This window comes from Molossus molossus, unplaced genomic scaffold, assembly GCF_014108415.1.
Source record: "Molossus molossus isolate mMolMol1 unplaced genomic scaffold, mMolMol1.p scaffold_m16_p_6, whole genome shotgun sequence".
Lineage (NCBI taxonomy): Eukaryota > Metazoa > Chordata > Mammalia > Chiroptera > Molossidae > Molossus > Molossus molossus.
In genome coordinates this window covers 20,516,234-20,537,725 of record NW_023425399.1, presented here as the reverse complement: position 1 = coordinate 20,537,725, position 21,492 = coordinate 20,516,234, and the positions used below count along the sequence as shown (strand labels likewise).

Here is a 21,492-nt window from a genome sequence, read left to right as displayed (position 1 = left end):
TGCAGCTCCAGCTGGCTTCCTTCTCATTCTTTGGGGCTCAGGAGAGGAGCACATGGTCCCACAGACAAAAGCCAGGTCCACATCAGTCATTTAAAATAAAGTTCTTTAATAGTCTCCATTTAATTGGTTTATTTGTTGTTAATAAATTGGCAACACAAGGAGGAGCCCAGGGCACGCTCCCAGGCAGGTTCCTGTGTGTCTGGGCTCAGGTAGGAGATGTGCCTGGGGCTAGGGCAGGGCACAGCTGTCCATGCCCCAAGGGATGGAAGGAAAAGGTCCTTCACTCTGGGGGCACCCCTTGGGATGAAAACAGCGGCCAATGAGCAAACAGAACCAGAGGAGCTAAAGGAAAACCAGGGAGGGACAGGTGGGCAGGCTTGGGGGAAGGCAGCCTTCTCTGGTATCCCCCACCCCTGCCCAGGGCTCAGAAGCCTTTGCCTGGGTCCAAAGGCCTGGGAAAACTTGGCTCACAGACTGGGGGAGGGTGCCTATATCTCCCTCCCCACCCCAGGACTGACAGCCAAGAGACTGGGCCGGAGCTCAGACAGAGCTATTTTTAAAAGTCCCCTTACCTCTGGGTGGGCCAGGGCCCCAAATTTCTGAAGGAAGGGTGGGCACAGTGCCCCTGTCCTCATCATGGGGATCTTAAAGGAACTAAGGTTCCCCAATGTCCTTGGGCCCTCAGACCTAGGGGCCAAGGGCTTCTGGACACTCCCTCCCACCAAGCCTGTACCTGAAGACCTGGGGCAGGTGGAGAGCAGCAGGAAGGCAGGGGAGGGGTGGAGACATGGCAGGGCGCGTGGCACTCGTACCCACGCTCACCCACACTGGCCCTGGCCCAGCAGCCTCCCAAGGAGTGCCTGGCCCAAGGTCACTCCTCGGTGAAGTCCCTGTCTATGTCCATGTAGGGCTCCTCGATGTAGCTGACAAGGGCAGAGGGTGACTGGCGGTCTGGGTTCAACAGGATGGACACGGTCTCTTTCCAGTATGAGAAGCTGATGCAGGAGCTCTGGGCAAAGAGAGAGGGGCTGGGGGGCGCCTGGAGGACCCAGGTCGAGCCCGGCACCCCGCGGGGAGGGCCATGGTAAGGGGACAAAGAGCTGCCCACCATATGGCCCAGGCAGGGACCACGCACCCCAAACGCCCCTCTTGGGGGCCCTGGGTCTGCGTGCCCGCAGCCCACCCACCATCCAGTTGGATGGGGCACTCACGTTCTCCAGGCAGGTGCTGTCCTTGTCCTTGTGCAGGTAATGCTGCTGCCAGAAGCGCAGCAGGTTGTGGAAGTTGTTGAGCAGGAAGCCAGGGTACTTCTTGCTGTGCTCCATCCGCTGCAGCAGCCGCAGGTATAGGGGCAGCCGCTCTTTCCGTCGGGCCAGCATCAGGATCACCAGGCTGGTGTTGAGGCAGCTGACGTTCTCCTGCAAGGCCCCAGGCCAGCAGGGTCAGGTGTGTGCTGACAGCCCCCTCAGGGACCTGGGTTGCCACTGGCCAGGCCCAGACCCTGCAGAGCCCTGAGGTCACACACTGAGCTGCCCCTGCATAAACCCGAGAGGACTGGGGCAGGGAATGATGCCAGTGCCACCAGCATCCTGCCCTGAGCACCCCCTGGTCCTCACTCCCTGATGGGACATCATCCACCATCTGTCTAGTCTCCCAGTCTCCCTCGTCAGCTCAGGCACTACTGCTTCTTCCAGAAGCTTCGGTCCCTGGGGCAGGGCTGAGCTCACACCTTAGACTCAGCATTTCCTTCTAACTTTCATCTGGCACTAGACTGTGAACACCAGGAGGAAGGAATCTGGGCCTGTTTCGGTCACTTTGCATCCCCAGCCTGAGGTCTCACCTCACTAAATGTTTGTCAGATGAAGGAATAAAGGAACCCCTCCTGCGAGATACTCATATCACCCATTAGAGAAGAGGGCATGAGGCTCAGAGCACGACGACCACACAGTGAGGGAGGTGGGCGTCGCATCGGGGCCAAGCCCAAAGCCTGCATCGCAGGTGGGGTGGCAAACACTGTACTGGGAGTCAGAACTGAGTGTCAACCCTGACTCCTCCCCAGCCTGTGACAGCTTTGCTTCCTCCTCAGGCCCAACTACAAACCGAGGCACTGATTCCTTATTTGAAAAAGTCCCCAGAACAACTGGGAGGGACCCAGAGATGGGTCTCGGAGATGCAGTCCTGGGGTGAAGATGGGCGAGAGCTGCTCTGCCGGGCTTCGGGACCATCTCCCTTTCCCCACCGCACGTCTGCAGGGCCTCTCACCTGCGTCAGCGTCTGAACGTGGATGATGTTGATGAGGCGGAAGAGGAAAGACATCTGTGTGGGGACCTGGGATATGTAGGCAAGCAGGCGGCACTCGGACAGGACCTCGGCAACTGGGGACAGAGGCAGAGGTGAGCAGCCGCTTGGAAGCTGGTCTGTGGCTCAGGCTGGGGCTGCCACCTAAAGCCACTAGTCAAACTCCTATGGGATCTGACCCTGAAGCTGGGACCCCAATTGTCAAGACAACTGAAGAAAGGCTGACTGCAGCAGGAACAAACCTCTAGCTGTTCTGCCACCAGGCTAAGCCTGTGATCTCACGAGAGCCCCAGATGGGCTCTCAACCCCCACCCCCCCCAGGTGTCACCATCCGAGTCCTTCTCATCACAGGCAAACCCAGCCCAGCAGAGAAAGAATGTTTGTGTTTTGTAACAGTGGTTTTTCACCTTCATTCACATTTGTACATGCTCATAAAAGGAAGCATGAACCACAGAGAAAAGTAACAGCAGCAAAGAAAATCACCCAGAGAGCCACCACCTTGACCCCATCCACATGGGCATTTAGTGTAGCTTCTTTCAGCCTCTCGTCTCCTTGCTGAAAACTGGGTGTCTGACACCAGCGAGGCCACACTGGATGGATCTGCATTGGCTTCTGGCCTTTTCTTACCTTTCATGTCTACCTGGTTTTCAAATCGGTCCAGAGACAGAGTGACGCAGCGCACCAGCATGTTGGAGTCCACCAGCGAGCTGTTGATCTGCTTCAGGAACACCTGGAACTGAGTGGAAACCAGGTTCAGATGGGAGGTGGCAGGCTCCTGCTGTGGTGGAGTCACTGCAAGGGGCACTGACCTGCCCCTGCACAGCTGTCTCCAACAGAAAGAGGTTCAGATAAGTGGAACGACCTGCCCTCATTGCCCACTAGTAAGCAGCCCCAGCAGGAGCTCAACCCAGATCTTCTGACACCATGTCCAGTGTTTTCTCCACCGAAGGAAAGCTGCTAAATTCCTAATTTTTACTCCATTAGTCTGAACTGGGTTCCTGTCGAACACACTCTCTGAGCCGCACACACCAGGCCCTGGCCCATCTGTGTGGGGCTCATCATGGCACCCACCACACTGCATTGGAGCCATTTGCATACCCACCTGCTCACTAGCGCCGACACTTGCACACACAGTTACCCATGAATGACTGCTCAAGACTGCCCACTGACTCTCAGTACTCTCCATCTTAAAACCAGCACTGGAGACCAGTGAGGGCAAGGGCTCCAAGATAACTTCTGGACAACGTGGCCAACCCCGTGAAGCCCTGGGTCAGTCTTACCTTTGCATCAGTGTTGATGTACTTATTGAATCTCTTGAATGCATCAACGTTGAACTTCATCAGCTCCCCCAGGAGGTCAAAGTAACTCTGCAGCACATCCCTTGACTTGCACTCGCTGTCCACAATGCAGTACAGGATGTGCTGGGGGTGGGAGGTGACAGGGTGAAGGCAGGAAGGCAGGTGAGCCCTGGGGCCAACAGGCAGATGTGGCTGCCACCCCCAGGTCCTGGCATGTAGCTCAGACCACATGACATTTGCTTTGAGAAAGCACCCAGGTCGATGAATCCTGCTTCCCTGTCTAGATTCTCATCTCAGGATGCTGGTGGCTCCAAGGGCAGGACCAGGCCCAACAGGAAGTGGGGGCTACGTGGGGTATGTAGCCATGACCTCCCTCGCTTGCCCAAAGCTCAGAGCTAAAGCCCGTGACCTGCCCTGTGGGCACCAAGATGGCTAGGGTGCTCCAGCTTACAGGCAAGGGGCGGCGTCTCCAGATTAACATCGGCCACCGCCTGAGCACCTGAGGCAACTCAAACAAATGAGGCATAGGGTTTAAGGGCATGAGGCACATTTTGACCCCATGGTTATTCTTCATGTTTATGAATAAAAACACTAAAATACATGAATTTATCAAGAACAAAAAGTCAATTTAACTCCTTGATAAGGTTCTCTATGACAGTTAAATTGTTTATATTTTTCATTTTCATTTTCCTGAAGTTAAATTGATTTGGATCAATTATTTTCCATATGGATTTTACAACAGTTCCTGGGTCAGTTTCTTGTACACACACGCGCGCACGCGCGCGCACACACACACACACACACACACTAAACCAATCATAGTCTTGGCCATTTTGCCCCCCTTCTTTTGTAAATTTTGCTTTTCCTGAAGGCCATTTTTCAATAAAGAGAAATAAACTTTTAGTCAGCAGAAAGACATCCTCAGGGTCAAAAGGCCTGGCTAGGTAACCCTACAGACACACTCCTCCACAGCCACCCCTAGGTCTTTTGGTCACCCGGGAAGCACCCACGGGGAATCCACAGTTGGAGACTCAGGGCACATACCAGGGCAATGTGCTCTGGCACTTTAAAACCGACCCAGATGCTCCTGCCCACCGTCTAGGTCTCAGGACAGGGAAGCAATGCTCGGGGCTGCAGAATGGGACACCCAACACCCTGGCTCCTCCAGGCCATTACCTCCAGAAGGCCTCGCTTCAGCAGGAACATCTGGTCTGCATAGGAGGTGGTCCCTCGGAGGAAACTCTCCACAGCCCGGGCTTGCCAAAACCTGCGACCCAAATGTTGACCCCTGGCCCAGGTGGCTAAGGCTGCCCTCTTCTGGCCCAGGTTCCATTTCCCAAGGGGCTGGGGATGGTTGCTGCCTTTTCATTCATTCAACATTTACAGAACATCTACCAGGCACTGGGGACACAGCAAGCGCCCCCAGCTTCGTGGAGCTGAGAGCAGTGAGGAACAGTTCTCTGTTTGGTTCTGTCGGGAAGGAGTCTGTGCCCTGGAGAAGGGCTGGCACCAGGGAGTAACGTGGAAGTGCACTCTAGGCTTTGTCCTTTCTGAAGGACCGGAGGGCATGGAAGAGAAGGGCCAGGAGCGCGTGAGGAAACCTGATGGACATGTGCAGACGGGCCACTGGGTTTACAGCTGATAGGCTGTTCTGCAAAGAGGTGGCTGATGCTGACTGAGCCGGCCCCCAATGGCAGAGCTGGGACCTCTGAGGGGAGTCTGGACAAGGCAGGCTGAGTACACAGGGACACACGTGGGCATGGAGCCTACTGACAGCACACGCCCAGCCCTGATGGAATGCCTCCTTCACCCACTCCTCCTGTCCGCAGCCTTTAGGCACAGGTGAGTCTAAGGACACTGGGAAGCCCGCCCTGTCCATGCCCAGCCCAACAGCCCCGGTGGGGAAAGGCTTTCCTTTGCTCCCACAGCTTCCAGGGCAGGTCCTGGCTCCACGCCTTTCCACACCACATTGAAACAGGATTCTTTTCACATTTGTTTCGCACAACGGAGGGAACTCCATGTGGGCAGGGACTGTATCTATTTCTCTTCCACTGTTCCCGAGCCAGCACAGAACAAGCACTTAGGGAATGACTGGTCAATTCCTGAAACACACTGCTGGCAGCAGCAGCAGCTAGTACATACCTGCTAAGTCAACACAGGAAAAACGGCAGTCAAACCCTCCCCCACAGTAACCCCATGTTGGAGTGGAAGCTGGTGACTAAAGGAGATATTTCTAATCACTTGAGAAACACTCGGCTCCTGGGCCCCTCAGGAGTGGCAGGTGCCCGTCTCCAGACCTACCTGAAAGATGACTCAGCTGGCTCCTTCTTCATTACCTGCAGCAGACGAGTTAATAAGCCCCTCTTCCCATCACATACCAAACTCCTGAAAGAAAACAGACAAGGACACCGGCTTCTGGTCAAGATGGCAGCATAGGCAAATATGGTACTTGCATCCTCCCACAACCACATCAAAATCACAACAGAACTACAGAACCACCATTCAGAACTGCCTGAAACCTAGCTGAACAGAAGTCCTACAACCAAGGATATAGAGAAGCCACATGGAGACTGGCAGAAAAGGTGGAGCCACGGCAGAGGCACGTCCCACCCACACCCACGTGTGGCAGATAAAAATCGGGAGGGATATCTCAGTTGCAGAGGTCTCCCCTGAGGAGCAGGGGGTCCCAGCCCCACACCAGGCCCCTCAACCCAGGGTTCCAGTGCCAGAAGAGAAGTCCCCACAACTCTGGCTGTAAAAACCAGTGGGAATCGAGGCTGAGTGAGACAAAGGGCCGCGACAGTACCAGGCAGTTCCTCTTAAAGGGCACATGCACAGACTTACTTGGACTCACTCCCTCTGAGCCCCAGTGCTGGAGCAGCAGCTTGAAGGGCACCAGGAACATACAGGGAGGAAATGAATTATCTGGCATCAGGGTTAGGGCTGGAAAGGTGGCTTTCTTCTAGACAGAAGTGCTGGCAGAAACCATTGCTCCTTTTCTGAGCCCTTCTCCACAGAGCTGATGGGCAGGTGCCATATCTGGGTCTCCATCAACCTGGCTAACACTGTTCATCCCGCCCCTGGTGATTCCCTGAGGCCCCACCCAACTTGCAGGCCCACCAAGCCTTTCTAGTGGCTTTTCCATACAAATGGCCTGTCTTGGCTCATGCCTCAGAATCTCCTAAAATCTCTCAAACAGCAACTGGCCTCGGCGTGTCCCATACCTCTTGCTAAGTGGCCCCAGGCCCAGCACTAGCAGCAGCCAGCATTGATTTGCAGCTTGGCCTTTCCTGGGCACCTCCAAACCCAGCACAAGTAGCAGCCATCTGCACATCACTTTGTAGCTCATGCCAGAAGCCCTAGTGAGAACACAGGTGGCAGCTGACCTTGGCCTGCACCTCCCAGGAGGCCCCAGAGCTACTGCACCCAGTGCACAGCTTCAGACCATGTTGAAGCGCTACCCAACCCCACCTCCACAAGCAACACACTGGAGGGGTGGACTCAGCAGGCACCAGAGACCTGCTGAAGTTAAGTCCTGCTCTGTGCGGTAGGCCCCTGCACAGCTGATCCTCCACGGTGGTCGCAGCTATTCCTTGCAGCTGATCATCCTGGGGGTAAATCCCTCCCATTGACATGCCAACAGAAATCAAAGCTAAACTACAACAGGAGGGGGTACACAGCCCACACATGGGGGAGTGCCCAGCTCGGGTGAAGAGGGAGGCTGTGCCACTGGACACTATAGGACACCTACTACATTAGGCCTCTAGCAAGCCTGGGAGATGTAGCAGCTCTACCCAATACATGGAAACATACTCAGGGAGGCTGTCAAAATGAGGAGACAAAGAAACATGTCCCACATGAAAGAAAAGAACAAAACTCCAAAAAAAGAATTAAACAAAATGGAGGCAAGCAATTTACTAGATGCAGAGTTCAAAACACTGGTTATAAGGATGCTCAATGAACTTAAGGGAACAGCAGACAAACTTAGAACTCCAGCAGCATAAAAATAAAAATAAAAAAACAGTCAGAAATGAAGGATACTCGAACTGAAATGAAGAATAACTTACAGGGAATCAACAATAGAGTAGATGAAGCTGAGAATCAAATCTGCAATTTGGAATCAGAACAGCAAAAAGAAAAAAGAACCCCATGAAATGAGAATAGTATAAGGAGCCTCTGGGATATCAAGTGTACCAACATTCACATCATGGGGGTGTCGGAAGGAGGAAAGAGCGAGCAAGAAATTGAAAGCCTAGCCCTGGCTGGTGTGGCTCAGCTGGTTGGGTGTAGCCCTGTGCACTGAAAGGTCACTGGTTTGATTCCTGGTTAGGGCACATGCCCAGGTTGCAGGTTTGATCTCCAGTTGGGGTACATGCAGAAGGCAACTAATCAATGTTTTTCCCTCACATTGATGTTTCTCTCTCTCAATCCCTCTCCCTTCCTCTTGCTCTAAAATCAATAAAAAACATAAAAAAAAAAAAAAGAAAGAAAGAAATTGGAAATTTATTTGAAAAAATGACAGAACACTTCTCTAACCTGGTAAAAAAAATAGGCACACAAGTCCAGGAAGCAGGGTCCCAAATAAGATGAACCCAAAGAGGCTCACACCAAGACACATCATAATTAAAATGACAAAGGTTAAAGACAAAGAGAGAATCTTAAAATCAGTAAGTAACCTACAAGGGAGACTGTCGGCTGATTTCTCAACAGAAAATCTGCATGTCAAAGGGACTGGCAAGAAATAGTCAAAGTGATGAAAAGCAAGGACCTACAACCAAGATTATTCTGCCCAGAAAAGCTATCATTTAGAATTGAAGGACAGATAAAGACCTTCCCAAACAAGAAAAAGTTAAAGCAGTTCATCACCACCAAACCAGCATTATATAAAATGTTAAAGGGTCTTCTTTAAGAAGAAGGGAAAAAAAAGATAAAAAATATGAATAAAAGGGCAATAAAAATATCTATTAACTACTGAATCTAAAAAAAATCCAAAATAAAGCAGCACAACAGAAACTCATAGATACAGAGAACATTTTGATGGCTGCCAGATGGGAGGGGTCAGGCAGATGGGTGAAAAAGGTGAAGGAGTACAAATCCACAGTTACAGAATAGTCGTGGGGATGTAAAGCACAGCACAGGGAATACAGTCAATAATATTCTAATGACTATGTATGGTGTCAGATGGGTATGAGATAGGATGATCCGTTAATGAGTTATATAATGTCTAATCACTGGGGTGTATACTTGAAACTAATATAGTATATGTCAAGTTTAATTGAAAAATAAAAAAATTAAAATAATCTGCAGTCAATATGTAAAAGCTAAAACATTTAAATGCGGCCGAACCGGAGTGATGAGCAGGGCTGGGGCAGTGCCGGGCGCAGTGCGGGGGCTGTGAGTGGACAGGCTGCCCTTGCTGCCCAAGAGCCTGAGTGGGCTGCTGCACTGGGTGTCGGGCGGCAGTGCGATGGGAAGTTGCGCATCCAGGACAAGCTGAGCTGCGAGGACGAGGGTACGCCCAGAGTGCGGTGCTGCCCATCAAGCCGCCCAACTTGAACACCACGCTGGCCCTGCTTCTCAAGGAGATGGTCGGCCTCTGCCAGCTGTACAGCCTCTACGAGCCCATTCAGGAATATAAGGGAGCGTGCCAGGCAGCACCCAGCCCGGACTGCACTTATGCCCTGGAGAATGGCTTCTTCAATGAGGAGGAGGAATATTTCCAGGAGCAGAGCTCACTCCAGGACAGGAGGGAACAAGGTCTTCTGAGGGGCCTGTCATTGCCCGCCTCCCGCCTCCCCAGCAGTGACTGGATTCTGGATTCCATCCAGAGCAGTGGTTCTCAACCTTCCTCATGCTGCGACCCTTTAATACAGTTCCTCATGTTGTGGTGACCCCCAACCATAAAATTATTTTTCTTGCTACTTCATAACTGTAATTTTGCTAGTTATGTCTTAGGCGACCCCTGTGAAAGGGTCATTCGACCCCTAAAGGAGTCGTGACTCACAGGTAGAGAACCACTGATCTAGAGGGTCTCCAGAGGGAGGCGCTCACTCCTGCACATGCAGCCAGCACTTGCTTCTCCTCCTGCAAAGAGCTGCCTCTGTTCCTCCTCTGGGGGCAGTTCCTAGGCCTGTGGGACCAGTGCGTCAGTTCTGCAGGCAGGGAGCTCTCCATGGACACCTGGTGGTGGTCTGTTTCGATGGCCGAGTTTCTGCTTTGGAGATATAGAGTTGCTCAGTAGTATCCTTGACACCCTGTATCCAGGCTCTCTTGCCAGGACTCAGAATGAGAATATGACAAGAGGACCCCAGAGAAGATCCTCATGGGTGTTTCCTGCAAGACGACTTCTAGCTGTTACGTCCTGACAGGTGGTAGATGGGGCTTGCCTCGGGTTTGCGATGTATTAGAACTAGCATTTCCCTGCTCCCTGCCTCAGCAACTTTGGCAACCTTTTCTGTTGTTTCATGAACTTTTAGAGCCTTTTGGTTGAGCTTTATTTACTTGTAAGCTGCATTACTAACTGTCTGGATGACTCAGTGAAAGATTTTTACTGAAAAAGTAAACAGTTCAGGTCACACCAATCACTGCATTCTCTTGTCAAAATTTATATCATTCTTCGCCCATCAGCTACAGGAGGAAGAAAGAGGATACAAAGATATGCTGATTGGGGAAAACACCGGGCAAGGTCCTGCCTCATGTCCTTCGCTGTCAGGTAGCAGATGTGTTTAAAAGATTCTGAATGTTAACTAGTATGTTAGAAATTGAACCCCCACAATAGCTAAGATCTGGAAAGAGCCCAAGTGTCCATCAATAGATGAGTGGATAAAAAAGCTGTGGTACACATACACAATGGAATATTATGCAGCTGTAAGAAAGAAAGATCTCTTATGCTTTAGACAACATGGAGGGACCTGGAGAGTATTATCCTAAGCGAAACAAATCAATCAGAGAAAGACAAATACTACATGATCTCACTTACTTGTGGAATAAACAAAGCAAACTGATGAACAAAATAGACCCAGAGACATAGAGGTAGGGTACAGACTGACAAACCTCAGAAGAGGGGGTGAAGGGGAAGGAAAGAGATAAACCACAGAACTTATATGCATGTATGTGTAACCAATGGACATAGACAACAATGCTGGGGACGGGGCAGGCAGGGATCAGGAAGAGGGTGTCAATGGAGGAAAAGGAGAAACATCTGTAACAAAATAAATTAATAAAAACAATTTAAAAAAAAACAAAGGAAAGTGAACCCCCTTCTTCACGCAGAACAATGATCACCCTAAGCCTTTATATATTTATTAAAATCCTTTATGAACACTTTATACTTTGTAGGTTAAAAATGAGGATAAAATGTTGAACTCTGAAAAAGAATAAAATAAAACATTTATATGCAAAATTAAATGCTGAAAATAAACATTTTATACTGAAAAAAATTAAAATAAGATAGACAGGAACACTGGTGGCAGATCTGAGAGGCTGACAGAGGAGCCCTGGGGCTGGTCTCTCCGCTGGCGTAGGTAGGGAGGAATGTGGGGACATTTCCAGGCTGCCAGGATGCCCTTTTGTTCCACCTGTGTTCAGAGCACCTCAGGGCCCTGCAGTCTTAGAACTGAACCGCCAAGTGCATTCACACCCCATCTCAGGCCAGCAGCTTTCTATTCCCAGACCACTGGCAAGTGATCAGAGGCCAGAAACACATCCAGAGTCAGACAGGGCTTGGACCTGCTGGAGGAAGGGCTATTTACATCAAAAGTGGGCTGGGAACAGGCCATGACAGAATCTACCAGATGGGGCAAAGTCTGTGCCAATAGGGTGAGGCAGGGAGTATGCTGGGCCCCTGGTTCAGCTCCAGCCAGGCTTGGACAAGTACCCGTGCCTCTGGGCCTCAGCTTCCTGACCTAGGAAGCAAAGGAAGGAGATGAGAAAATGACTCAGGCCAAGTCATGGGGAAGAAAAGGGAAGCAGGCAAGGGTTCTGGGCCCTCAAACTTTCTCTTTTAATAAAGCAGCCCTACTTTATCCTCTACAGACATTAGTGTGAGACTGTTCATTTGAACAGAGTTCTGCTCCCTCAAAAAAAAAAAAAGCTGGAAAATTATGACTTTTGTTGCTGGCTATAGTCCTTCCTGCCCTGACCCTATGAGCCTGTGATCTCCTTGCCTGATTCAAGATGAGGAGGCAAGTATAACCCAGCGAATGGGACTCTGCTGAGGGTGAGGAGGCTGTTTCTGTTGGTCCTGCTTAGCTTCAATTGCCACCATTAAATCAAGGGGATGTCAGCAAAGGTGAGAGACAAGGGGAGGGGCAGAGAACCTATGACTTTTGGCAGGTGACCTCTCCAAAACCCTGCTCCCCCATCTGTAAAGTAGAGGTGATGATAGCACTTCCCTCATAGCTGCTGTCGGGCTTCAATGACATAACGCAGGTGATGTAAGGAGAGTCCCTCAAACACAAGAGCTCTCAGAACATTGTAGTTACATGTGCATGAGATAGGACAAGTATGCCCACTTGCGTGCACCTGTTTGTGTGCCCCTAGGCCCACAGGCAGCCAGGGTGGACTGTAGGCCAAAGCTGCGCCCCATCCATGCTGACCTGTCAGTGTTGAGGACGGCTTCCACCTCGGGGATGTTGGCCTTGAGAGAGATGGCACTGAGTTCATTCAGCTCCTGGTTGTTGAGCAGCAGGTACTTGTTCCTGAAACAAACGGGTTGCAAGGGGTTAAGGACAGGATCTGGGACTGCCAGGTCAGCACCAGGCTAGTTCCCTGCTCTTTTCTTATGGAAGGGGAGAATCTGAGAATCCCCACGTACCCTCCCCCGACATCTTGTACCCCTGAACTGGCACGGGGGGGGGGGTGGGGGGGGTGGGGTGGGGTGGGGGGTGGGAATAGGCTCTCAGGCTATGGAGTCTCCCTGGCCCCAACCTCCCACACCCCATCGCCACATTCACTAACAAGGACCATTCCCTTAGCATCTCAGGCCTTATCTTTGCCACTGAACATTTTATGTGTATTCTCAAAGGCACTTCCACCCAACAGGTCCAAACAAAACTCATCATTTTAAAGGCATACCTCACTTTATTGCATTTCACAGATGGTGCATTTTTTAAAACAAATTGAAGGCAAGATGCTCTACCAGCGAAAAGATTACAACATGCATTATTGCATTACTTGTTCTGTTGAGGTGGTCTGGAACAAAACCTGCAATAACACTGAGGTATGTCTGTACTTCTCAGACCTGGCCCTATCCCAGCATCCCCACCAACAGACCTGACACTCCCTCCTTCACCCTTTACATCCAGACCTGTCATCACCCGAGTTGTGTGGACAGAGCCAGCTTTCTAAATGCTCTCCCCCCAGAAATCAATTCCACACACAGCACGCAGCGATATTCGTGGGAATGTGATGTCAATCACCTGTTAAAAACGTTCCCCCAGTTTTGCACTACTTTGGAATGTATAAAATCCAAGTCTGTGAATGTGACCCATAAGGTTCTGTGGCCTGGCCACCAACAACCTTTGCAGCCTCACCTGGGACCCTCTTCCCCACAATTTGCATTATCAGCCACACTGGTCTTCCGAGCACTGTGCTCCCTCCTGCAGGGGCCTCTGCACACCTTCTCACTCTTACTTTTCACCCAATTTACCTTTATCAACCCTTTAGGTCTCAGCTGACAAATTACTTCTGCAGGGAAGTGTTCCTGACCACCGTCTACCAGGTCAGGACCCCTTGTCAAAGGTTCTCATAGACCCATGCTCCTTTCCTCCTCAGTGCCATCTCCACTGTCACTGCAAATTCAGTGGTACCCTTCTCTGATTAACGTCTCTCTCCCTCCGAGGACTGTGCTCTTCATGAGAGCAGGGGCCATGGCTGTTTTCACTCATCTCTGTCTCCCCAGAGCCTAGCAATGCCTGGTATACAGAAGTGCTCAGATTTAAGAGTCTGATCAAAATTAGGGACCCACTTCCTCAGGAATAAAGTTCATATTCAGAACACATTGGTGTCATTTATCAGAGGGTTTGCACACTTCCCAGAGCCCCCCTAGGCCTTCAGACAGAGAAGCTCTCAGAGGATGGTCAACATGACAAAGTTGCAAAGTGGCGGTCCCTAGGACCACACCTGTCCTCAGGCATGTTCTGTTAGTTTGTACATTGTTTCAAAAGAATTTAAACTGACATTTAAAAAGCTGGACCTTTCATATTAATCTTAATTTCTGTCTTTCCTTGGGATAAGAACTCAGAGGCTAGTCAACAATGGGCCCCGTTTCCTGTACACCAACAGTTGGCTGGTACTGAGCAGTGGCTGCCTGTGCATTCCCGTTCACCAAGGTCCCTGCTACACTGTCTCTCTACTGCCAAGGTCATGGGTTAGCTGCCATTCACCCCTCCCCTCCTGCACTGTTTTCCTTATAGTAGACAATCACTCTACCGAAAGAAAAAAAAGAGAGAGAGGACAGAATGCGTTTCAAAAGAAAGAGTACACCTTCTTGTTCACGTGAAAAATATCCCATCTCTTCCATAAGCCAATACTCAGCCCCCTCTGCTCATCTGAGGTTCCTGTGGCCCCTGAGAATAAATAGCCAAGCTGTCTGCTCCTGGTTCAGAAGGACAGACATTTGAGGGATTGTACGAACTCCTAGGGTGGCTGTGAGGGCTCAGGGAAAGCTCAGCGTGGTGTCTGGCACAAGGAAGGGCCGGGCAAATGGCAGCTCTTATATAGTATCATGGACTGCAGCCATCTGTGGCGACAGTGACTCTCATGGCTCCCAGGTCCTCCTCCTGAGCTTCTTAGGTCAGCGGTGGGACAAAGAGGAGAGAAGACAGAGCAACGACTCTCCTTCCAGGGACAGCTCGTACTTACTCGTGGTGGTCGCTGAAACTCTGGAGAAGCCTCAAAAACTGTATCTTCAAGGTGATGTCCTAAAATACATGTGCACCCTTGAGTTAAAACCATAGTCACAATGTTCCAAAGAAAACAAACACTGTGGTGAGAGCCTGGGCATGTCACTTTGCTTCTCTGAGCCTCTGTCCTCAGGCACAATGAGGACTTTGCTTTAGTCAGAAAACTCTTTGTTGACTTCCACATCTGGCCAACAGCAGATTAAGCTAATGTGGACTCTTCTTGCTAAAAACACCCTAACATAGGGATTAAAATATAACTGAAATTCTTTTAAATGTGAGGCTAAGTTCATAAGAAAGGAAGGAAAATCCATAGGACGCAGAAATGAAAGGACTGAGTTCAGAGCACTGAGCACAAGCGCTGATGGTGGAGAGCTGAGAACAAGACTTACTCAGGACAGGGCTTGGGTTTTAATGCTCTGCAGGGACCAGACAGAACCGTGGGCCTGTATAAAGCCTGGGGAGTGTATACATTTGGTGAAAGAAGGGTTAGAAACCCCCACATGCCTGTGTAGGGAGCTGGCAAAGCAGCCTGTCTCTGTCAAGGTGCTGCTGGGGAAGAAGAATCCAGGAGAAGCAGGACCCCGGGCTCGCAGACCAGAGTAGTAGGGCTAAGATACTCCACATGAAAACCTGCCCTGGGACATGGTAGCCCTGCAGTACCTGGCAGATAAGAGCAAAGTGCTCTACAGAAATACTTCCAGGGCCCACGCTACACAGGCACTTACCGGGAAAACAAGCTCCCTAAAGGTGACCTCTCCACAAACACTGCAGAATACGAGGAAAGGGTCCACCCTGAGTTGAGTCTGAAGACTCAAACACAAGAATCAGTACCCCAAGAGCACTCCAAAAGAGACCATAACATGTGTGTGACAAATAAGTAAAAAGAGAAAATGCAACAGGACAAAACATTAACATAATTTGAATAAGGACCAAGTAGTTTTTGACAAAGAGCCAAACAGAATGTCTAGAAATGCCAAATATATTCACTTAAAATTAAAACCTCAAATAGATGGACTGAAAGGCAACCCTGATAAGGCCGGAGAGAAAAATGGTAAACCGGAAGAGAAGGCACAGAGGAAAATCCTCAGAAGACAGCCATGTGGCACTTTAAGGTCCCAGAACACTTTCCCCTCATGCTGATGGCCAAGCCTCAATGTGGCCTTTGAGGCTAGCAGGCAAGGAAGGGTGATCTTCCTTTTGCAAGAAACAGAGTCTCAAGAGATTCAGTGACTCGTTCAAGCTCTCCCAACGGGCTGAGTGGCACAACAGGTCTCCCGACTCCCAGTTCATTGCTCTCTCTAGGGCACTGTGACAGAGACAAGATAGAGGAGAACCGTTAACCCCTTAAGGAAAGCATCCTAAAACCCTTTTTGGATGCAGAGAATTGGTGGTGTGTGTTTCTTGAAGGCAGAACTACTAGTGGATATCATTGCAGCGCAGTAGAGCAAAGAATGAGGAAAACCTTGCTGTTAGATAATGGAGTGGGTAGCCCTGCCTGGAGGGAAGTGAGCTCCCCATCTCTGAGGCATACAAAAGGGAGCTGGAGGGACTTCCGCATAGGTGGAGGAGTAGGGTTGGACACTTCCCTAAGGTAGTTTCCAGTTATGGAATTAATAGGTTAAGACTTGGCAGTTTCTGCTCTACTCAAAAGACAGATTTCAAAGGGTGAAGAGAAGGTCTTGAAACAACTATTCCTGGCAACTAAAGCCCATCTGTCCCCAGGGTCCCTTGCTCACCGGGCTACAGTCGCAGTTCTGGTTGTGACCGTGGAGGACAAGGGCAGATGCTGAATGTTTCCTCCAAATCAGCTTGTCAAACAAATTATTAAGCCCCGGGATCAGCTTGAACTCTGCGATCATCCTGTGAACCTAGAAGGGGTAGGATGGCAAAAGCATTTTTAAGACTAATGTGAGGAAAAGATCTAGCAAAGCCTCATGCTGGTACACTAACAACCTTAGCAACCAACAGTTAGTAGGAAGTGTTGAGGCCTACAGAAAATATCCACTTTCCCTGCCCTGCTCATTAATCCTCACAACACCCTAGGAGATGCTGCACCCAGGTCCCCCTGGGCTTGTCTCTTAACTCCACCACTTACAAACTGTGTAACCTTAAGCAAGTTCCTTAACCTTTCTGATTTGTTCCCTGCCTCTGCATATCATTAAAATAAAAATGCCCCTCATGTTTCACAATAGAATACATTTCAATTGGAGGCAAGATAAGAATGTAATAAAATGAAACTCTAAGGATCCTAGAAAAATCTATGCAAAGGCTTTTTAAAAAAATGAGACTGCCCTGGCCGGTTTTCTCAGTGGTTAGAGCTTCAGCCTGCAGACCAGAGTCACGGGTTCAATTCCGGTCAAGGGCATGTACTTTGGTTGTGGTTCGTTCCCGGCCCTGGTTGGGGTCGTGTGGGAGGCAACCAGTTGATGTGTCTCTCAGGTTAATGTTTCTCTCTCTCTCTCTCTCCCCCCCCCCCCCCCCCCCCCTCACTCTATCTGAAGATAAATAGAAAAATATCCTTGGGTGAGGACTGAAAAAACAGAGAAAGGCTGAAAAAGACTTTGAAAAGTATTATACCAAATCTAGAAGCCAACAGAAAATTGTTGAATTCAACCCTATACACCTTTAAAAATTCTGCATGGCACAACTCACAATAAGCAAAGCCACAAGTTAAATACGACAGATGGGACCATACTGACAATCCTGTGTCACATTCAGGCAAAAAGCGAATTTCCTCTATAAGGAACCCTACAAATCTCTGAAACGAAAAGACCAATCCTACAGAAAAAATGGACATAGGATACATACAGGGAAACATAAAAGGTTCTTCAATATATGAAAAGTGCTCAGCCTTACTTATAATATTAGGAGAAATTCAAATCACCTAATTTTGTACTTTTTCAGATGGGAAGAGAAGAAAAGTTTTAGAATACTGTGTTGGTGAGCTGGGCCTCAGGCATACTCCCACACTGCTGGTGGGAGGGCACTGGAGGTGCCTGGAGAGGGAGGGCAGTGTGCAGTATCCCTAAAAATCACAAAAGCATAGTCCCTTTGACCAGCAATTCTACACTTAGGAATTTATTCTCAGATCCATATGAATACTAAATGGCATTTCTACAAAGTTATTCATGGCAGTATTATTTGTGATATCAAAAAACAGACATAGCCTATCCTTCCATCAATGGGGAACAGTTGCATAAACTATGGTGCATCCATTTGATGGGATGTATGACACCAGTAGAAAAGAATCAAGGTCTTTTATATGCAGTGAATTGAATATTCACCAAGACATTATATTAAAGCAAGTATGTACGTGCTATATTACTATGTTAAAAAATGAGAGGAATATATTGCATTTATAAGCAGAGAATTCTAAAAGGATATATTAATAACTGGTAAAATTAGATGCTTGAGGAAGAACCAGAATGTTCAAGATCAGAGGGGAGAAAGGCTTCACTGATACTTCCTTGTCCCTTTAATACCGAACTACTACCCTTTAACACAGAACTACGTGAATTTTTTACCCACTAAAAATAATTTTTCACACAACACAAAACAAAGCTATAACCTCTTCTCAGGGTCATGGTATAAACAAAGTCAAAAAATTTATGTGCCCTGGCCGGTTTGGCTCAGCAGTTAGAGCGTCAGCCTGCGGTCCAGAGAGACCCAGGTTCGGTTCCCGCTAAGGGCATGTACCTCGGTTGCAGTTTGTCCCCGGCCCTGGTTGGTCGTGCGGGTGGCAGCCACTGGATGTGTCCCTTTCACGTCGATGTTTCTCTCTCTCTTCTGCTCTCCCTCCCACTCTACCTGAACAAAAAAACAGAAAAATGTCCCCGGGTGAGGATTTAAAAAAAAAAAAAAAAAAATGTAAATACCCAAGTACAGCAGCAGTACTTATGAATCCCCATTTGACAAGGGGAACAGGAAGTTCAGCAGCACCGCCTCAGGCAAAGCAGTGGTGAAAATGTCACCCTAACTCAGGGATTCTGATCCTAAAGCCTGCCCCTTCCCAGCCTAGCACAGGTACGCATTTTTCGTCCAGAGTTTGAGAAAGCTCTGTGACTCTGGGCAATGCTCTTCTTTGAGACCTAGTCCCTTGATGGGAAATGAATTGCTGAAAGAAATCAATGAGGTAATGTGGGGGGAAGTTCAGGGCCTGACTTATAGGATATGCTAAAAACAGAAAAAATGACTGCTATATTGATTATATTCATTAGCATCAGAAGGATGGAATTTATGGATGTGGTGAGCATTTCCTCTAGTCTAGTAATTTCACTTTAGCCAAGACTAGTCACAGAACTTGGCCCAAATGCACAATAGTAAGGCCACTCTTGAAGGAGCCTTCATGAGGCCTGGCCAAGAAAACTCTTTCCCTTGCTACCTGTGAGTCCACGTGCCCACAGTGCCTGGCACACAGCAGGAACTCAGTAACTGCTGACTGCAAATGAAGATGAGCCAGCACAGCACTGGTTCTTTGTCGGGCAGGAGTTCGAGGCCAGCCACGGTCTCACCCAGGAAGCAGTGGTGTAATCAGTTTAACTAAAGACCACAATGACTCACAGAAGCTTGGTAACAGGAAGGGTCGGAGAGCAGGGAACTGTTATAGTGAAGGGACAGAAGAGTCAGTGCAGCAGAGTTTAAATCCTCTACCGATGCACCCTGACTGGTTTGGCTCAGCGGTTCGAGTGTCGGCCCACGGACCAAAGAGTCTCAGGTTCGATTCCGGTCAAGGGCATGTACCTTGGTTGTAGTTCGTCCCCGGCCCTGGTCAGGGTCGTGCAGGACGCAGCCAGTTGATGTGTCCCTCTCACATCAATGTCTCGCTCTCTCTCTCCTCCTCCTACTCTATCTGAAGATATCTGAAGAATAAATCCTCTACCGATGCTTGGCGACTGAGAGCACAGTGCTTTTTGCATTTTGGTTTCCTCAAGCATCAGGTGAGGGGAGCAGAAGGGTCACCAGCTGTTGTCGTATAACTTACCAAATACCTGAAAATTCAAATATGAATAACTAATAGTGCCTCACAAAAGTAAAAGCACTCAGCATATGTAAGACATTATGACTTATTTTTAATAAAAAATACATTCCACATTGAAGGAAGAAACCCCAATACTGTGGACATCAGGGTGGGACTCACCCAGTGAGACCCTCCTTTTTACTTTTTTCCTCACCCGAGGACACTTTTCCATTTTTTGTTCAGATAGAGTGGGAGGGAGAGAGAGAGAGAGAGAGAAACATCGACGTGAAAGAGACACATCGAGTGGCTGCCACCTGCACGACCCAACAAGGGCCGGGGGCAAACTGCAACTGAGGTGCGTGCCCTTAGTGGGAACCGAACCCGGGTCTCTCTGGACCGCAGGCCGAGGCTCTAACAGCTGAGTCAGAGCAGATCCTGCTTTTAAGATACCAACCATATGCTGATGACCTCCTCCAGTCCTGACCTGACCCCTAACTCCAGGTGTCTGTCAATTCTAATAGACACCTCCCTTCACCTGTGCCTCCACTCTTACCCGCCTTAACCTTACTTCCCTTAACCATCTCAGTAAATGGCAAATCCATCCTCCCCCCTGCTTAGGCCAAAAACCTTGGAAGGAGTTAAGGAAGTCACACTCAACTTCTCTCTTATGCCTACATCCAAACTACAGCAAATCCTACCTGTTCTACCTTCAAAACAGATCCAGAATATAAGCATTTCTCACCACGCCCACCACCAATATGCAGGTCCTAGCTCCTATCATCTCTTTTGCAGAGCAGCCACAGGGATGACTTCCCATTTCACCCAGAGTGACCACCCAAGTCCTTAACATGGCCCATGAAAGGCTGATGCAACCTGGCTGCCGGGAACCCCTCGGCCCTCCTCTCCTCACTGCTTTTCCAGTCTACCCTGCCCCCAAACCCCAGCTTCCTGACTGGTCTCCCAACCCAGCAGGCATGCCCCCACCTCAGGGGCCTGCTCCTTCTACCTGGTGGGCTGCCTTGGGGGTCAGCATGCTTGGCTCCCTCAGTCTCTTCAGGACACTGCCATACCAGATGTCACCTTTTTCCTGTCTACCCCTTCTAAAATTGCTCCGCACTTGTAAAGTGGGGCGATTGCACCTAGCTCACACAAATCTGTTATGATAGTCCAGTGTCTGAATCAAAAAGGTGCATAAGTACTATTGAAGTCCCAGCCTCCCCTCCCCTTGTAATCCCTTCCCCCATGCCTAGATTTATCCCTAGGAGATGGAGTGCTAACAGAAGAGGGCTACCCCTCTACCTTAAAGATACTGCTGCACACTTCCAAAGCCCTTCCTCCCTTTGTAGGTTATGGGCCCTTGCTCCTCCCTACTCTAGGAACTACTTGAAGGCTCTGGCCCACTAACCCCTGCCCCCATCAGACTGGCAACTCCTCCAGTGCATCTATAGAGAGTCATTTCGCCAGTCACTGACCCTTTATTCTTCATATTAACAAGGTCAGGTAACACAGTTAAGCTGCCTACTCTGCCCTGGGCACCAATGCTTTGCCTAGAAATGCTGCCCACAGCAAAGCACAGTGGAAAGACTGAGCTCTAGAGTCAGACTGGTTTGTAAAACAGTGTAAAACAGAGAAAAGGGAAACAGCCCCAGTGCTTGCTGGGCTAGAGTGCCATGCCGAGAGGCAGAGTACGCAGCACACCAGATACCCGGGATGCATCTGTTCCCGACTCCATTCTGAGACGTGGGGGAGAGGCCCACCTGGTTTCGCTGACGCCCCATCAGCAGCACGCAGAGAACATAGAGCACTTCAAGTTTGTACATGATCTCATGCATAATCTTCATGGACTGAGGCAGCTGGGTCCTAGCTGAAGTGTGAGGCAGGCCATTCTCCTCAGAAGACCCTGGAGGAGGGAACACAATGGAGGCTGAGACAGCCACCAGGAGAGAGGGTTGAGTCACTGTTTGTGAGGAAACATGTTTCTTCCCCTCAAACCTGCTCTGAACAGACTTGAGGTAAATAAGCTGTTAGACTGGGT

The 21,492-nt window shown here is 49.5% G+C and overlaps 1 protein-coding gene and 1 pseudogene across 4 annotated transcripts in view; one reads left to right on the top strand and one right to left on the bottom strand.

The window, feature by feature from the left end:
- Window positions 1-89: 89 nt before the first annotated feature.
- Window positions 90-21,492, bottom strand: part of LOC118619300 (transient receptor potential cation channel subfamily C member 4 associated protein) — an 84,211-nt gene continuing 62,808 nt past the window's right edge. For 3 of the 4 annotated variants that reach the window (XM_036245983.1, XM_036245981.1, XM_036245984.1), the window contains 11 exons: window positions 21,215-21,381; window positions 16,237-16,368; window positions 14,460-14,518; window positions 12,194-12,295; window positions 5,898-5,981; window positions 4,773-4,863; window positions 3,579-3,719; window positions 2,926-3,034; window positions 2,263-2,375; window positions 1,212-1,418; window positions 90-1,009 (listed from right to left, as the gene is read on the bottom strand). In XM_036245983.1, the coding sequence (XP_036101876.1) occupies window positions 872-1,009; window positions 1,212-1,418; window positions 2,263-2,375; window positions 2,926-3,034; window positions 3,579-3,719; window positions 4,773-4,863; window positions 5,898-5,981; window positions 12,194-12,295; window positions 14,460-14,518; window positions 16,237-16,368; window positions 21,215-21,381 (1,343 nt within the window). In that variant the 3' untranslated portion in view covers window positions 90-871. The remainder of the gene's footprint in view (window positions 1,010-1,211; window positions 1,419-2,262; window positions 2,376-2,925; window positions 3,035-3,578; window positions 3,720-4,772; window positions 4,864-5,897; window positions 5,982-12,193; window positions 12,296-14,459; window positions 14,519-16,236; window positions 16,369-21,214; window positions 21,382-21,492) is intronic. The other variant, XM_036245982.1, reaches the window with a different exon arrangement.
- LOC118618345 lies at window positions 8,950-10,086 on the top strand (annotated as a pseudogene).